Here is a 14,904-nt window from a genome sequence, read left to right as displayed (position 1 = left end):
TATAACCGATTCCCTACTCTTGCGTTATCATTAGTTTACAATGTTTTTTCCTTTGTCGCGGCTTTTTTCCTCACCCCTAATATATTTTTTAATTGCGCTCAGGTGGTATGTGCCAATCTCTTTATTGCTGCTTGTTCAGACTCAACATGAAAACATGACATGGAAATAGATGAATTTGTGTGGAAACCTTTAGGGAGTCCACGCCGAGTAGGCCATGACCACGTGGAAGGATTGTGATAATTTTGACCGCTAGAACTCTTGGGTTTGCCAATTCTCAGCTGTTACATGAAGTAGATCCAATGGATGACGGCGTAAGTTATTCCCATACTATATATGGGTATTGATATAGATATATAGTATTCTACAATTTTTTTAGGGAAAGGCCATCATGACTATCTTTATTAATTATTTAAATCATGCTTACATCGTTCGCTAAAGAAAAAAGTGACTAAACGCAGAAGCATGTAGCCGGTCGAGATTTCAGGTACAAGCGCAGTCATTTTGATGGTCAATTGAAACCGTGCTACCAGATGACGATTCAACTGAGATGGCAGATCAGATCTTGAAAAACGTGTCAGCCAATGCCGGGCGCATGAGCTTGCCCATCTCGTTAACGAACTTGTCCATGGTGGGGCCGGGCATGCACACGGGGACTGCGATACCCTCCTCACCCATGGCGTTCCTTACGGCAATGAAGAAGCTGACGACGCATGGTATGGCGACGACTCCACCCTTCGCCGGACCGGCATACACCGGCTTGCCCGAGCCGAAGTCAAGGTCGCGGAATCCAAACTTGGTCACGTCCGACACGAGGTAGCCGCGTGCCACAGCAAAGTGTGGCCGTGCGCGTTGTGCCATGAGCGCCGCCACGGAGAGGATGTACTCCACATCCACCTCCCGCTTCGCCTTCATCACCATCTCCACGGCGTAGCTCACAGGGTTGACGAGCAAGTTACCGGCAGTGGAGATGGCGACCGGGGAAGCGAAGGCATTGCCATAGTAGCCGACGGGGATGATAGTGTTGCTTTTGAAACGGATGTTGACGATACAGATCATCCTCATTTCTTCATCGGCACGGGGGGCGAGAGATGCCGTGCAGCACCTCCACAGGCACCCCGTGATGACCTCGAAGTTGGTAGCTTCGCGACTGAGAGCCGGCGGGAGGTGGGATCGGATGGCCGAGATCTCCCGCCACCCAATGAAGAAGGAGCGGTGCACCATGAATTCCAAGGGCACAGTGGCGCCATTCATGTCCATCACATCATCGTACTCACGGTGCGCAAAGCGCGGTGGGAGTAGTACATCATCGTTCAGCTGCGGTGCCTGCAGCAGCTCGCGCCCCCACACCGGCCGCACTGTTGGCGCCGGCGCACCCCGAGCCAGCTCTGCGATAGCACCCATGAGCTGCACTATCCCCGCCCCATCTGCCATCGTGTGCTGTATCCTCACAGCCATGATGAAGCCTCCGCAAGCGAGCCGTGTCACCTGCATGCATGCAGGAGGCTCAGTATTGGATGACACGTTATATAGTTAGGGTACATTTTAGATGGTTTTTAAAAGTTTGCACGGATCTTAACATAAAATCCTACGAATATAGCATTGACTTAGACTTGTTTAACTCTCAGTCGACTGAGACTTAGCAATCCCTTTGTGAAAAGTCTCAACTGTTTTTTTAGGCTTACCAAAAGCCGAAAGTTGGCGAAAGCATACCTGGAAAAGGAGGAGCGGGCAGTCGAGGATACCGGAGGAGCCGGGGACATCGAATAGGAGCTCGTTGAGGCACCGGAAAGGCGGCCCCAGGGCTGCATCAAACTGGTCAAGGCGGACGTCGGCGTCAGCCTCGACGAACAGCACACCCTCGCCGGTGTAGTTGACGGCGAGCTTGCGGCCCTCGAGCTCCCTCAGCCGCCCCGCGAACGGGTAGTAGTGCACGAGCATCGCCGCTATGGCGCCGCGTAGTATAGGCGCAAGATCGTCGTCCCTGCCGTCGTGCTGCCGGAAGAAGTGGATGATGAGGACCTGGTAGCGGAGCCCGTCCTGGTCGTCGATGTCGGAGAGCCTCTTCAGCTCCCACGGAGTAGGGGCCGCGGGCGAGGTAAAAAGGAAGGTGACAATACACACATGTTTGATCGATCAGCTGCTGCTATTTGTAGGTATATATGTAGTGACTATGTCCGTACCAAACAGCCGCATGCAAACACAGCAACTTAACATCCTGTGCTAAATCACGATTCAAATTTATGTAGTCCTACAAAAATCTATCACTATAGGAAAATCGTTTTAGGCCGAGTGCGTTATGTTTGTGCACTCGGCAAACAGCAACCTCAACCGAGTGCCGACGGAAAACACTCGACAAAGCCCACCTGAGCCGAGTGTAAAAAATGACCACTGGGCAAAGAGAAGTGTCTTCTGACGGGCATTAGGTAAACAAAGTGAAACGTTTCTGCCCTTACCACGGTTGGACTGACTGGCGATGGTGCAGTCACCTTTGCCGTGTGTCTTCTTACAAGCACTCGGCAAACACTTGTTTCTTTTTCTATGTGGCTAGGTCTCAGTTGATTGGGATTTAATCAAGTTTCAGTCAAGTGACATAGCATATAAGAAAAGAAAAGCTAAATAGAATTTTTTACACAGATCTTCACGCGAGACCGAACGAATATCGCATCGACTGAGACTTAACCAACTCTCAGTTGACTAAGACTTAGAAAAATATTCTCTCTCTCTCTCTCTCTCTCTCTCTCTCTCTCTCTCTCTCTCTCTCTCTCTCTCTCTCTCTCTCTCTTATTTGCTTTCCTTTCTCCTCCTTTGCTTTCTTATCTTATCTTTTATTCATTTTCTCTTTGTTTTCTATTTCACACTTTTCTTTGCTTTGTTTTCTTCTCTTATTTCTTCCTTCTTCTTGGGTTAGGTTTGGATGCAAAGCTACTGTTGCTTTCCGAAAAAAGGTACCTTGGAATCTTTTTTACACTCAACATACAACATTATATGTGACATGTATTTTTATATATATATTTCAACCATTAAGTGTATTTTCAGGCATTTAATTGATACAATTAAAAAAATGACTATGAAATTGGTTGAAAATCTTATTTTTGTTCTTTAGTCTATATTTAGGCCACACAAGAGTCAATAAACGGAGTGCCAAACAACAGGGGGGCAAGGCTCAACCACCAACATATAGCTCAGTGGTTCCTTAATTATCAAAATTCAAACTAATTCAAAAAGCACCAAACTTGGCATGGTGTCAATATGTCAGCCATGGAGCCTATGGTAACTTTTTTTAGATATTCGATTTTTTTTTCACATATACATCTTACAACACCGACCATCTATGAAAAAACTAGGTTTCGGAAGGGAGCGAGTCTGGGTTGTTTACGAAGCGGCTAATTCTTCTCCTTTGTCCTTCAAATGTTTTCCACACTAAACACATGCCATTACACGTATCATGTCATATATGCATTTACCCGTGCGTGTTTGCTATATTTAATCTATTAAGTGCATTTCTAGGCATTTAATATATATGATTCAAATTTAAACTACACGCTACATGAATAATCACCATAATTAGGTTGAAAATCTTATTGATGGTGCTTAATGTATGTTTAGGACTTATATAAGGAAATGAGAGGAGTTCCGGACACAAGGTGACCGAGACTCGGGCACCAACATGGTGGTCATTGGCATTTTAATTCTTAGAAATTCAAACGAAGCTTGAAAATTATGTAACTTGGCTAGGTATCATGGTATCATCGCTAGAGGGTGTGGCATAAATTTCAGAATATTTGAGAAAAGTTTTCATGTAGACTACTTAAGAAAGAGACCAACTACAAGGCAGAAACTAGATTTTGAGAAGGAACGAACCAGATTTGATTGCGAATCAACCGCAACTTCGTCGGTTGGCTTTGAAATTATGTTCACACTCAAAATAAACCATTACATGTGACCTGTCAAAATTTGACATTTTTTTGGGCCAGTTTGCTATACTTAAGTCATTAAGTGAAGACATTTAAACTATAGAAAATATTAAATCAGTTAAAAAATTATGCAAACTCCTAGAAAACAACTTATAGGTAGTATATTGCATGTAAAAAATGTATTGTGGCATGTCACATGAATTTTTTATTGGGTATACAAGTTATATTTGTGCAAGTCGTATCAAAGGACTTTTCCGAGTGTAACCCATATGTAATGTGATACATCCTCTTTTACCTATTTATTTGTTATCACACATATTATCAACTATGACGGCTCCTTTGACACCGTAAAGGAATTAGCAGACTCAATGAAGTCTGGGCGCATGCTAAATGATAGGGTCAGCAAAGTAGGCATAAATGTCATCTTGAAGAAGTTGCTAGCCTCATTAAGGAAGGTTATCAACTTATCATGGCACTGAGAGTTACGGTAAGCAAACACATAAACAAGTTGCATTCATCACGAGATTAAACATGAAAACCATCTTTTGTTATATGTTGAAAATGTAGACAAAAATGCAACAGTTTGAAACTATCGGTGACAAAGTCTGGCAAAATTCAGCAAGAGTATGCACCTTGACCTCAAAGACATGATATTCATTTTCTTAGCGTGTACATTTTTTTGATAGGAATAGTGGGCAAAAAGTATACTCATGATACCCTATCTAATACCACAAATTCTGTAGGTCATGATATTAGTTATATAGTTGCTAGACCAAGGCGTCAAGAGTGCGCCAAACCACTACTGGCTATTCAACGTGAATATCAGGACCTTGCAAAAATAAACGTGCATATTTGGGACAAGAGGCTCGAAGTTCTCGACCCATTAAGATTGTTGGGCAGAGAAGAACCTAGACGAATCTACAAGAACAACTAGTAATGATTTCAAGATGCTTTGCAAGGAAAATTATACCCTGAAAGCAGCATCCCTAACTACCACATCACCGACATTGATGTTTTGAAACAGGACACCTCTTAAGAGAAAGACAACCCCCCCATCACACAATTTTACACACTGCCTTCTTTTTTGTCCTGACAAAGTTAAATACACCTCCTAGCCACCGAGTCACAACCAACATTTTACTACATTACCAACCAACTTTATCTAAACCACCAGCTAACTGCGCACAAGCCAACTGTCAACCCCCACCACACCACTAGTTAATATTACGCGGGTACTAGCAAAGTTTGCATACTTGAAATTCGTACTTGCACTACATCCATCTTAAACAATCTCAACCGAAACCTTTCAAAAACAACTATCAAGTTGCAAGCATTATTGCTTTAACTTCTTTCTTAGCCATATCTTTCAATACATGTTAAAGTGCCTGTGATTGGTGCACACCCTGGAGAGCATAGTTGCCAGTCTCACGGCTCAGCTGTCAGTGCGTGTACCATCTACGGAGCGGCTGGCCAGTCCAGGTACGCCGTATGTGCACAGATGGATGATAGCCGCAAGCAGCTCAACATTTACATTCTTTCTATGACCTTAGTAAATAACAGTACCTTTGGTGTACTGTAGTAGGTACTATACTTTGAATTGCAGCTTTGTCAACCATCTACGGACTCGATTAATAGTTCACATTGCATCATGGTCCTTTGATTTATAATTTCAATCCGAGTACACTATATAGTATTCATTACAGAGAGAGTACTATAGAAATATGCATCAGCTGACAACCAACTAAGCAGCAACCAACAACCAATTTCCACCACATGTCCAACCAACTAAGCATCAGCTAACAAGGGGAAGTAAAACTTTTCTGCGGGATTCAAACCCCAGCCCTAGCCAGTTAAAACAGACAAGATTTGTGTCCAAACCGAACAAAAGAAAAATATATGTAGCGATCCAAAAGTTTTTATATTTATTTTTACAGAGAGAGTATCCTATTATATTGTGTCTATGGTCGCTGCTTGCATGTGTCGCATGCTCCGTGCGTTTTGTGCGTGCCTTTTTCTTTGCAATTTCATGTTCGTAGGTGTTATACTTGTGCTTGTCTGCACGCTTGAATGATGTGCTTACGTACGTGCATGCGTGCACACTCCCGGTCTGCTTGTGTGCGTGCATGCAGTGTTTAGAGCACCTCCAGCCGTTGGCCCCTCCCAGGAGGCATAAAAATCGCTCCTGGGGGCGAGCCGGCGATACAATCGGCGCTCGGAACGATTGGGCATCCAGCCGTCGCTCCCAGGTATACCTGGCCAAACCTCGGGCCGGGCCTAGCCAAGCCCGACACAAAAAACCCAGGCCCGGGCCCGGCCCGGACCGGCCATCGGGCCTGTGTTTCTGGGCCCAAGCCCGGCCCAAGCATGTAAAAGCCCGTCGGGCTTCGGGCCGGCCCGGCCCGACCTTTAGAAAAATGCAAAAATGATGGGCCTGGGCCCGGCCCGGCCCGGCCTTCGGGCTCAAAAACTAGGCCCGAGCCCGGCCCGGGGGCAGCATCGAGCCGGGCCGGGTCGGGCTTTTTCGGGCCGGGCTTCCGATGGCCAGGACTACCCCCAGGCGCCTATATTGGCCCAGTTCTCGGCCCACTTTCGGCGAATAAAGGCCCCATATGGGCGAGAATAGACCCATATTTGACGTGATTCATCGTGGCTCGGCGTTCAGTTATCAACATAAATAATTTTTTATCACATAGTTCATCACAGAAAATTAAATAGTTCAACAAAATAGTGCAGCAACAAATAGTTCAATACAAATTATATATTTCAACAAATAAAAATTCATCACACGTCGAGCTAGGCGTCGCCCTTGATCCTCCATAGTTGCTCCACCAGATCTTGCTGCAGTTGATGATGCACCTGTGGGTCTCGGATCTCCTGACGCATACTGAGGTAGGCAGTCCAGGTTGCCGGTAGCTGGTGATCAACTTCGGTAGAGGACCCTGCCTGTAGTATGGTTCAGTGTCAAACACTGGCTCTTCCTGCTCGCTCTCGATGATCACGTTGTGCAAGATGACACAACAAGTCATGATCTCCCACATTTGATCTTTCGACCAGGTCTGAGCAGGGTACCGGACAACAGCAAATCGAGATTGGAGCACACCAAAAGCCCGCTCGACATCCTTCCTGCAAGCCTCCTGCACCTTGGCAAAGTGGGACTTCTTGCCTCCCGGCACAGCATTTCAGATAGTCTTCACAAATATAGACCATATCGGATAGACGCCATCAGCTAGGTAGTTCCCCTTGTTGCAGTGCCGCCCATTGACCTCGAAAATCACCAGAGGAGAATGACCTTCAACAAGCTTGGCAAAGACAGGGAAGCACGTTGATGTCATTGTGAGTTCCTAGCATACCAAAGAAGGAGTGCCAAATCTAGAGTTCCTGTGTGGCCACCGCCTCAAGTACCACACTGCAACCGTCTTTGGCGCCTTTGTACATCCCCTGCCAAGCAAATGGGAAGTTCTTCCATTTCCAATGCATGGAGTCGATGCTTCCATGCATCCTAGGAAATCCTCTTGTTGCATTCTGTGCTAGGATCCGAGCAGTGTCTTCCGCATTGGATGTTCGCAAGTATTGCGGTCCAAACACTGCCACCACTGCCCGACAGAACTTCTAGAAACACTCAATGGTGGTGGACTCGGCCATGCACCCATAGTCGTCGAGTGAATCACCGGCAGCTTCGTATGCAAGCATCCTCATCGCTGTCGTGCACTTCTGGATCGAGGTGAATCCAAGTTTGCCGGTGCAATCCATCTTGCACTTGAAGTAGCTGTCAAACTCCCGGATGGAATTCACAATCCTGAGGAAGAGCTTTCGACTCATCCGATAACGGCGCCAAAATGTTTTGTCACCTAGCAGTGGAGAATCGGTGAAGTTGTCGGAGTAGAGCATGCAGTAGCCTTCGAGACGATGTCGGTTCTTTGCTTTGATCTGCCCCGGCGCCGAGCCACCTCGCCGCGGCTTTTCATTGCTCACCAAAAGCTGGGCGAGGGCGGCGAGCACCATGAGATGTTCATCTTCCTGGACGTCGGCCTCGGCTTCCTCCTCCAGCAGCATGGCGAGCGCTTCCTCTTCGTCCGAGTCCATCGCCGAGGGAGGCAAATCTCCGAACACCTTGCGCCCGGTGGTTGCGTACCCGCTGCTAAACTTCCCCTCCGCGGCCGGGAAAAACGCCCAACTGCTGGTGGAGGGGCTGCCTCGGTGAACCTCTGCTCTTTTTCCGGCGGGGATTAGCTATCTAGCGGTGAAGGGCAGTGGGCGGCGCCGGGATACAGCTGTTGGCGGTTGAGCGCGCGGGGGGTGGGAGGCGAGTCGGGGAAGAAAAACTTGACTTTTCTCCTGACGGTGTGGGCCAGCCGTGCTTTTCCCTTGCGCCGGAGCCCCCGAGCGCCCCCAGTGCGCCGTGTTCGGCCTGCGATCGCCGGGCCCAAAAACGGGCCGAACCGGCGGATTACGGCGTCCTGGAGGCGCGACTGGGGTGTTTTTTCGGCGCCGGCACCGAAAAAGTCGCCTCGGGGGGGGGGGGGGGGGGGGTGAAAAAACTAGGTATATATAGTCTATATACTGTGTTGTACTATAAGGAAAAACGATACTGGCACTAACCAATCTATGGTTAGATGATAGAGGGACTGTGGTATCCCCAGCCCACCAGGGTTCAAATCCTGGTGCTCGCATTTATTTCTTGATTTATTTCAGGATTTTCAGCGATGCGCATTCAATGGGAGGAGACGTTCCTGCCGACGACGAGGTGCCTATGATGACTTCGTAAATTTCAGAGTGAATTCCGGTTTTTACCCCCTATTTTGCCTTTTTTGACACTAATTACCCCATTTAGCTGGATTTCATCCGTTTTACCCCATTTAGCACAAGTGTTGCCACAATTTACCCTCTTTTAAATTTTGTGTGCATTCTGACCTACGGGTCACAATTTGTCAGGTCTAGCTGGCATGCCATGTCAACGGGTTTTTCCTGTCTATTTTTCTCCCTACTAAACTCATTTCCGGTTTGAAGTATTCTGATGGGACGATTGTACTTGATCAGCATGTCATATTACCATTGAATAAATTATAGGAGAAATTGTTACCGGTATAATCTAAAATCATGTATGTTTTTCTTCAGTTATCATATACGGCCTTAAGTATGGATGATTCTGTAGATTAGATTAAAGTGGTGTAAATATACTACTTTACTAACTCTGATGCACCTACATATCTAAATATCTAGGTAGCAAATATGTTGACTGAAAAGTATGTCCGTGGATTAAGTATGGATGGCAACGGGGATGTAGAGTGTTAGGCATATTTTACATGTCTGTGGATACAAGAATCCAGAGCCAGAGATGATTGAGAGGGATTTCATTATTTATTTTGACATAAAGGAGAAGATGAAGGAATTGGGTTCCAACCCTTGGGACAGCGCTAATTATCAGAAGAAGGGGGCCAACGGGAACTCCATGATTGAGTTAACAGATGATGCAGGCATGGTGAACATGCTGGAGAAACTTCACACTTATAAGAAAATCAGGTTGAATGTTAATTGGGGGAGAGCAACGCAAACGAGAAGCCATGGGAAGCGAGCGTGGCGCGCGGCCGACTTGGACGTTGGACGTGCCGCGAGCGACCTCCATCGGTTGAGCCGGTCAGAAGAAGCGGCGCTGTTCAGTTCAGCAGTGAGAAAAATAGCCAGAAAAAACCACTGACGTGGCATGCCAGCTGGACCTGACAATTGTGACCCACCGGTCAGAATGCTCAAAAAAATTAAACGGGGTAAACTGTGGCAACATTTTTGCTAAATGGGGTAAAATGGATGAAATCTTGCTAAATGGGGTAATTAGTGTAAAATATGTCAAAATTGGGGGTAAAACCGGAATTCACTCTAAATTTCAAGAGGATAATGCGGTCTTTGTCTTTCGAAGGTGCTCATAATGGTAGGGTGTGCATGTGTGCGTTCATAGGGGTGAGTGTATGGACGTGCTAGCCACAACGGCAGGGCGACCCCCGCGACGGAAAGCAGGCGATACTCTTTTATAAGCGGTTCGAAACGTTGGGCCGGCAGTTGGGCTTAGTGAGACGTTAAACAGACGAGCTTTCACGCAGGGCACTTTCTTAATGGGCCAGCCCACTCGTTGCGTTGTACAGAGTAGGCACTAAAATTCCACAAAAACTACGATCGATCGAGGAATCGAACTCGAGACCAGACGATTGAATGGAATTGTTCTTTGCCAGTCGAGCTAATGAGTGTAAACGTTATTTTTGGCCGCGCGAACATTTAAGAACTAAATTCAACGCTAGACAAAAAAGTCGAAATTTAGGCTGTTGTACATTTTCTAATATAATTTAAACATTTTTGTAATGTACGATGAACATTTTTAATCACACATTAAACATTTTGTGAAATATGCTGAACAATAATTAAATACGATTGAACATTTTTTGTGACATACGCTGAACCATTTTTACATATACATTTAACATTTTTTAATATATGTTGAACAACTTTTAACTACACCTGGAACAATTTTGTGATATACACTGAACTATATTTATATACACATTGAACATTTTTGTGATCTATACTGATTCCTTTTTGAATTGTGAGCGCATTTTTAAAATTGTGAACAAAATTTGAAAACCATGAACAGTTTCAAAATCATGATCAAAATTGAGATTTCAAAACATTTCATGGGAAACAAAGTACAAAAAAATGATAAATGATAAAATGAAATAAAATAAAAGAAACAGAAACAGAAATAGAAACAAAAACAGAAAAACAAAACAAGGGAAAAAGAAAAAAGAAAGAAACAGGGAAAACTGGGAAACCCGGTAAAAGGAAAAAAAAAACAGAAAGAAAACTGGTTGAGGGAGCCTAGCAAGGCCAGGTGATACACAATGGGGATCTCACTACAAAACGCTAATGCATGTTATGTCTCTGTATCCTTCAAACAGGAAAGTTCTCTTTAGGCTTGGGAAAGAAAGTAATGGGGCAGAGGCTTTAGGAGCTCGGACTATGTTGGAAGTATTTAAATCATTTGAGTTTGTTTTCATGTTGCACTTGATGAATGAAATATTTAGGTACACAAGTGACTTAAGCAACGCTTTGCAAAAGAGGGATCAAGATATTGTGAATGAAATTGATCTTCTTGAGTTCACAAAGGTATAACTGCAAGTTCTAAGAGAAGATGCTGGATGGAAAGAATTCCTTCAGAATGTCACTTCTTTTTGTGTGAAGCACAATGTCAGATGTGTTGACATGGATGGGAAGTACAAGCCTATACAAAGAGCAAGAGCGTTCTATAAAAATGCCATGAATTACCACCGGTTCCATGCTGATATGCAAGTCCATTGGTGTCGTCTCTGATGCTGCTTGGCGTAATTCCTGTCCGGCAGTTGCAGCCGATTTCCGGTCAGAAGCTCTGCCTACCGCTGTTGACCAGCATGTAGATTCCAACAAGTCAACACAAAGCTAGAAACCAAGCTGTTTTCTCTATTAATTATCGTATACTAGCATGGGAAATCAAATTATTAAAAGGAAAGCAACAAGAAACGCTGTCCACAAAATGCAAGAACAAATTTATTGTCATCAACATAAAAATAAGATGGTCTTATAACTGAATGAAGGATGATTATGTTTTGTGGAACAGATGTCAAAGTTAATCGGGACCACATATACATCCAGCATACATGCTGAACTTTGTTACAGAAGGAATCCACCAAATCGACATGCATGAAAGTAAATTTATGTTGCAGTACAAGTAGAAACTTAAAGGAAAAGCTTACCAGAAGCACTTCCATCTTCACCATAGCCGTATCAATCTGGCCCAGTCTTGTAGCAAGCTACAGAACATGGAAATTCACTGTGCGAATAGGCGAAAGCGTCTTACCCATTGTGGGGGCGCTGTTGCGTGATATATTGACAGGGGCGCACCTCCCTGGATAGCGCATACAGAGGTTGAGATTACAATCTTGTGAAAGAAGAAAGAGGTAGAGATAAGGACTTATAGTTAAGATAAATGTCCCTCCTAACTACCTAATGTATATGCGCCAAGTAACCCAACATGTTATGCTACAAAAGCTACGTTTAACACCCTCCCTTAATCACAACTTCATCAAGTTGAGATTATGTTTGAAGTCTTCAAAGCTTCTTGTGGGAAGAGGTTTTGTGAATCCATGTGCTATCTGATCCTTGGAATGCACGAAACGTATATCAAGTTTCTTCTGAGCCGCTCGTTCTCTGACAAAGTGAAAATCAATTTCAATGTGTTTGATCCTAGCATGAAACACTGGATTAGCAGACAAGTATGTAGCACCCAGATTATCACACCATAAACAAGGAGCTTGAGTAATTTTGACACCAAGTTCCTTTAGCAGTGATTGCATCCATATGATCTCAGCTGTAGCATTTGCCAATGGTTTGTATTCTGCCTCTGTACTGGATCGAGAGACAGTTGCCTGTTTTCTTGCACACCATGAAATTAAGTTGGGACCAAAAAATACTGCAAATCCACCAGTAGACCGCCTATCATCTAAGCAGCCTGCCCAGTCAGAATCTGAGAAAGCACTCAAAAGTGTGGATGATGACTTACTAAAATTCAGAGCAATTGTGAGAGTATTCTTCACATATCGAACTATACGCTTTGCAGCAGTCCAGTGAACTGTGGTGGGTGCATGAAGAAACTGACAGACCTTGTTAACAGCAAATGAGATATCAGGGCGTGTAAGTGTCAAGTATTGAAGTGCACCTACCAGACTTCTGTATCTTGTACTGTCATCTTGACTCAAAGGCTGCCCCTCTGTAAGGGACAGTTTTTCTGAACTGGATAGTGGAGTAGGTGAAGGCTTACACCCCTGCAAACCAGCCTTTTTTACTAGATCTGTTGCATACTTCTCTTGGGAGAGATGAAGACCACCCTCATGCTTCTTCACTTCTATCCCTAGGAAATAATGCAGATCTCCAAGGTCCTTGAGAGCGAAGTCTGCACTGAGATCCTTCAACAGTCTTGTGATAGCCTCATTGGATGAACTTGTGACAATAATATCATCAACATAGATGAGAACAAATATATGAGTGTTGCATTTGTCGTAAATGAATAACGAGGTATCAGACTTTGAAGGAATGAAGCCAAGTGCTTGCATCTTGTGGCTCAGCCGTGAGTACCATGCTCGAGGAGCTTGTTTCAATCCATATATGGCTTTATCAAGTTTACATACATAAGAAGGTGCATTCTTGTTTTCAAACCCAGGAGGTTGTTTCATGTACACTTCCTCTTCCAGAACACCATGCAAAAACGCGTTCTGTACGTCTAGCTGTCTGAGACTCCAGCCCCTGGAAACAGCAATGGAAAAAACAAGACGGATGGTGGCAGCTTTTACAACTGGACTAAATGTATCCTCATAGTCTATGCCATACTGTTGTTTAAAGCCTTTTGCTACAAGTCTTGCTTTGTAACGATCAATGGTTCCATCAGATTTTCTCTTAATCCTAAAAACCCACTTGCAGTCAATGAGGTTTTTACCTTGCCGTGGAGGAACCAAGTGCCACGTGTTGTTCCGTTTCAGGGCCATGTACTCTTCTTTCATGGCTTGTCTCCAATTTTCATCACCGAGAGCTTCTTCAAGGGAATATGGCTCGCCTGGTTCACCTGTGGAACAGATCATGCTGAATTTTGTCATGCGTTTATAATGTACAGGTTGTATTACCCCTTGTTGAAGACGAGTGCGGCGCAAAGTGATCAACTCCGGCGCAGAAGATCCCATAGGAGCTGCAGTTGCTGATCCCGGGGCGGATTCAGGAGAATCCACAGCATCCGCATCGAAAACAGGAGCTGGATCCTCTGTGGATGAAGGCGAAGCAGGTTCATGTGGTGGAGTCCCGCGTGCCACAGAAGATCCCAGGGGACACGGCTCATCACGAGAGAATGATGGAGCCCGTCCATCGCGCGCACCAGGCGTGGAGCCCGCGGGGCCAGACGTGGGGCCCGCACCAGGTGGCCGGCGTAGATCCCGCCACTTGTACCAGACAGGCTGCACGGGAAAGCGATCGCCTGTGGGTCCAGGCGCGTGCGGGCCGTCGCCTCCAGCCGCTGACTGCCGCGTGGCGCAGGTGGAGCCGCCTGCTGACGCGCGGTCGGGCGCGGGAGGGGGGGGGAAGCGGAGGGCGCGGAGTCCGGGGCGGATCTGCCCGACCGATCTGACGGTGGTGATCCCGGAGCAGATCCTGCTGTCAGGTCTGCTGCACCTGCAGGCGGCGACCCCGAGAGGGATTTGCTCCCCAACTCCTGGCACATGAAATATGGCCCTGTGGGATAGTTTTCTTCACCATTTTCAGTTCCGTTTTTTTCAGCCTGGTTACCTGCATCATCACACAGCTCATGCAAGGTGGTGAGAGGGTTAGTCATAATAGAATCATCCGATTTATACTCCCCGTTATCAAAGCCGGCTAGATTAGGTGGCAAAAGGAGAATCTCTTTCCGAAGCAAGGCACCGGCATTTGAATGTAGATCGGCAAAGGGAAACTTAGTTTCATCGAATACAACATCACGGGATATGTAGACTCGACCAGTGGAGACATCTTGGCATTCGACCCCCTTATGTTGAGAGCTATACCCAAGAAACACACATTGTTTTGAGCGAAACATGAGTTCGCGAGAGTTGTATGGCCGAAGATTAGGCCAATAGGCACACCCAAAAACCCGTAGTGATGTATAATCAGGTTTGACATGAAGAAGCCGTTCGATGGGTGTTTCATTGTTTATGACTCGACTAGGCAGCATGTTGATGATGTGAACAGCCGTAAGAAACCCTTCGTCCCAAAATTTAAGGGGCATGGAAGCGCCGGCAAGAAGGGCTAGTCCAACCTCAACTATGTGCCTATGTTTACGTTCGGCAGACCCGTTTTGTTGGTGAGCGTGGGGGCATGACACATGATGGGATATGCCAAGTGTTTGGAAGAAGGAGTTGAGCTTCTCATACTCCCCCCCCCCCCAGTCGGATTGCAC

The 14,904-nt window shown here is 45.7% G+C and overlaps 1 protein-coding gene across 1 annotated transcript; it reads right to left on the bottom strand.

The window, feature by feature from the left end:
• Nucleotides 1-423: 423 nt before the first annotated feature.
• On the bottom strand, nt 424-13,042 carry LOC123084464 (benzyl alcohol O-benzoyltransferase-like). Its single transcript, XM_044506053.1, has 5 exons — nt 12,231-13,042; nt 11,835-11,838; nt 11,687-11,743; nt 1,711-2,118; nt 424-1,485 (listed from the first exon to the last, which is right to left on the bottom strand). The coding sequence occupies exons 1-5, from the start codon at nt 13,040-13,042 to the stop codon at nt 556-558; spliced, it is 2,211 nt and encodes a 736-aa protein (XP_044361988.1). The 3' UTR covers nt 424-555.
• Between the last annotated feature and the right edge of the window lie 1,862 nt (nt 13,043-14,904).

This window comes from Triticum aestivum, chromosome 4A (genome assembly GCF_018294505.1).
Source record: "Triticum aestivum cultivar Chinese Spring chromosome 4A, IWGSC CS RefSeq v2.1, whole genome shotgun sequence".
Classification (NCBI taxonomy): Eukaryota; Viridiplantae; Streptophyta; class Magnoliopsida; order Poales; family Poaceae; genus Triticum; species Triticum aestivum.
The sequence above is the reverse complement of the archived record's forward strand: the minus strand, read 5'-3'. Positions and strand labels throughout refer to the sequence as shown.

Bases quoted from the DNA above. Each gene is read 5' to 3' on its own strand.
- LOC123084464 (XM_044506053.1), bottom strand. From the start codon at position 13,042: ATGCAAGCACTTGGCTTCATTCCTTCAAAGTCTGATACCTCGTTATTC. The intron at 2,119-11,686 runs GTAAGCTTTTCC...ATCAAACATGTG, and splicing joins TGAAGATGGAAGTGCTTCTG to TGTATTGTCACCTTCCTTTT. The intron at 1,486-1,710 runs GTATGCTTTCGC...GCATGCATGCAG, and splicing joins GCCCGCTCCTCCTTTTCCAG to GTGACACGGCTCGCTTGCGG.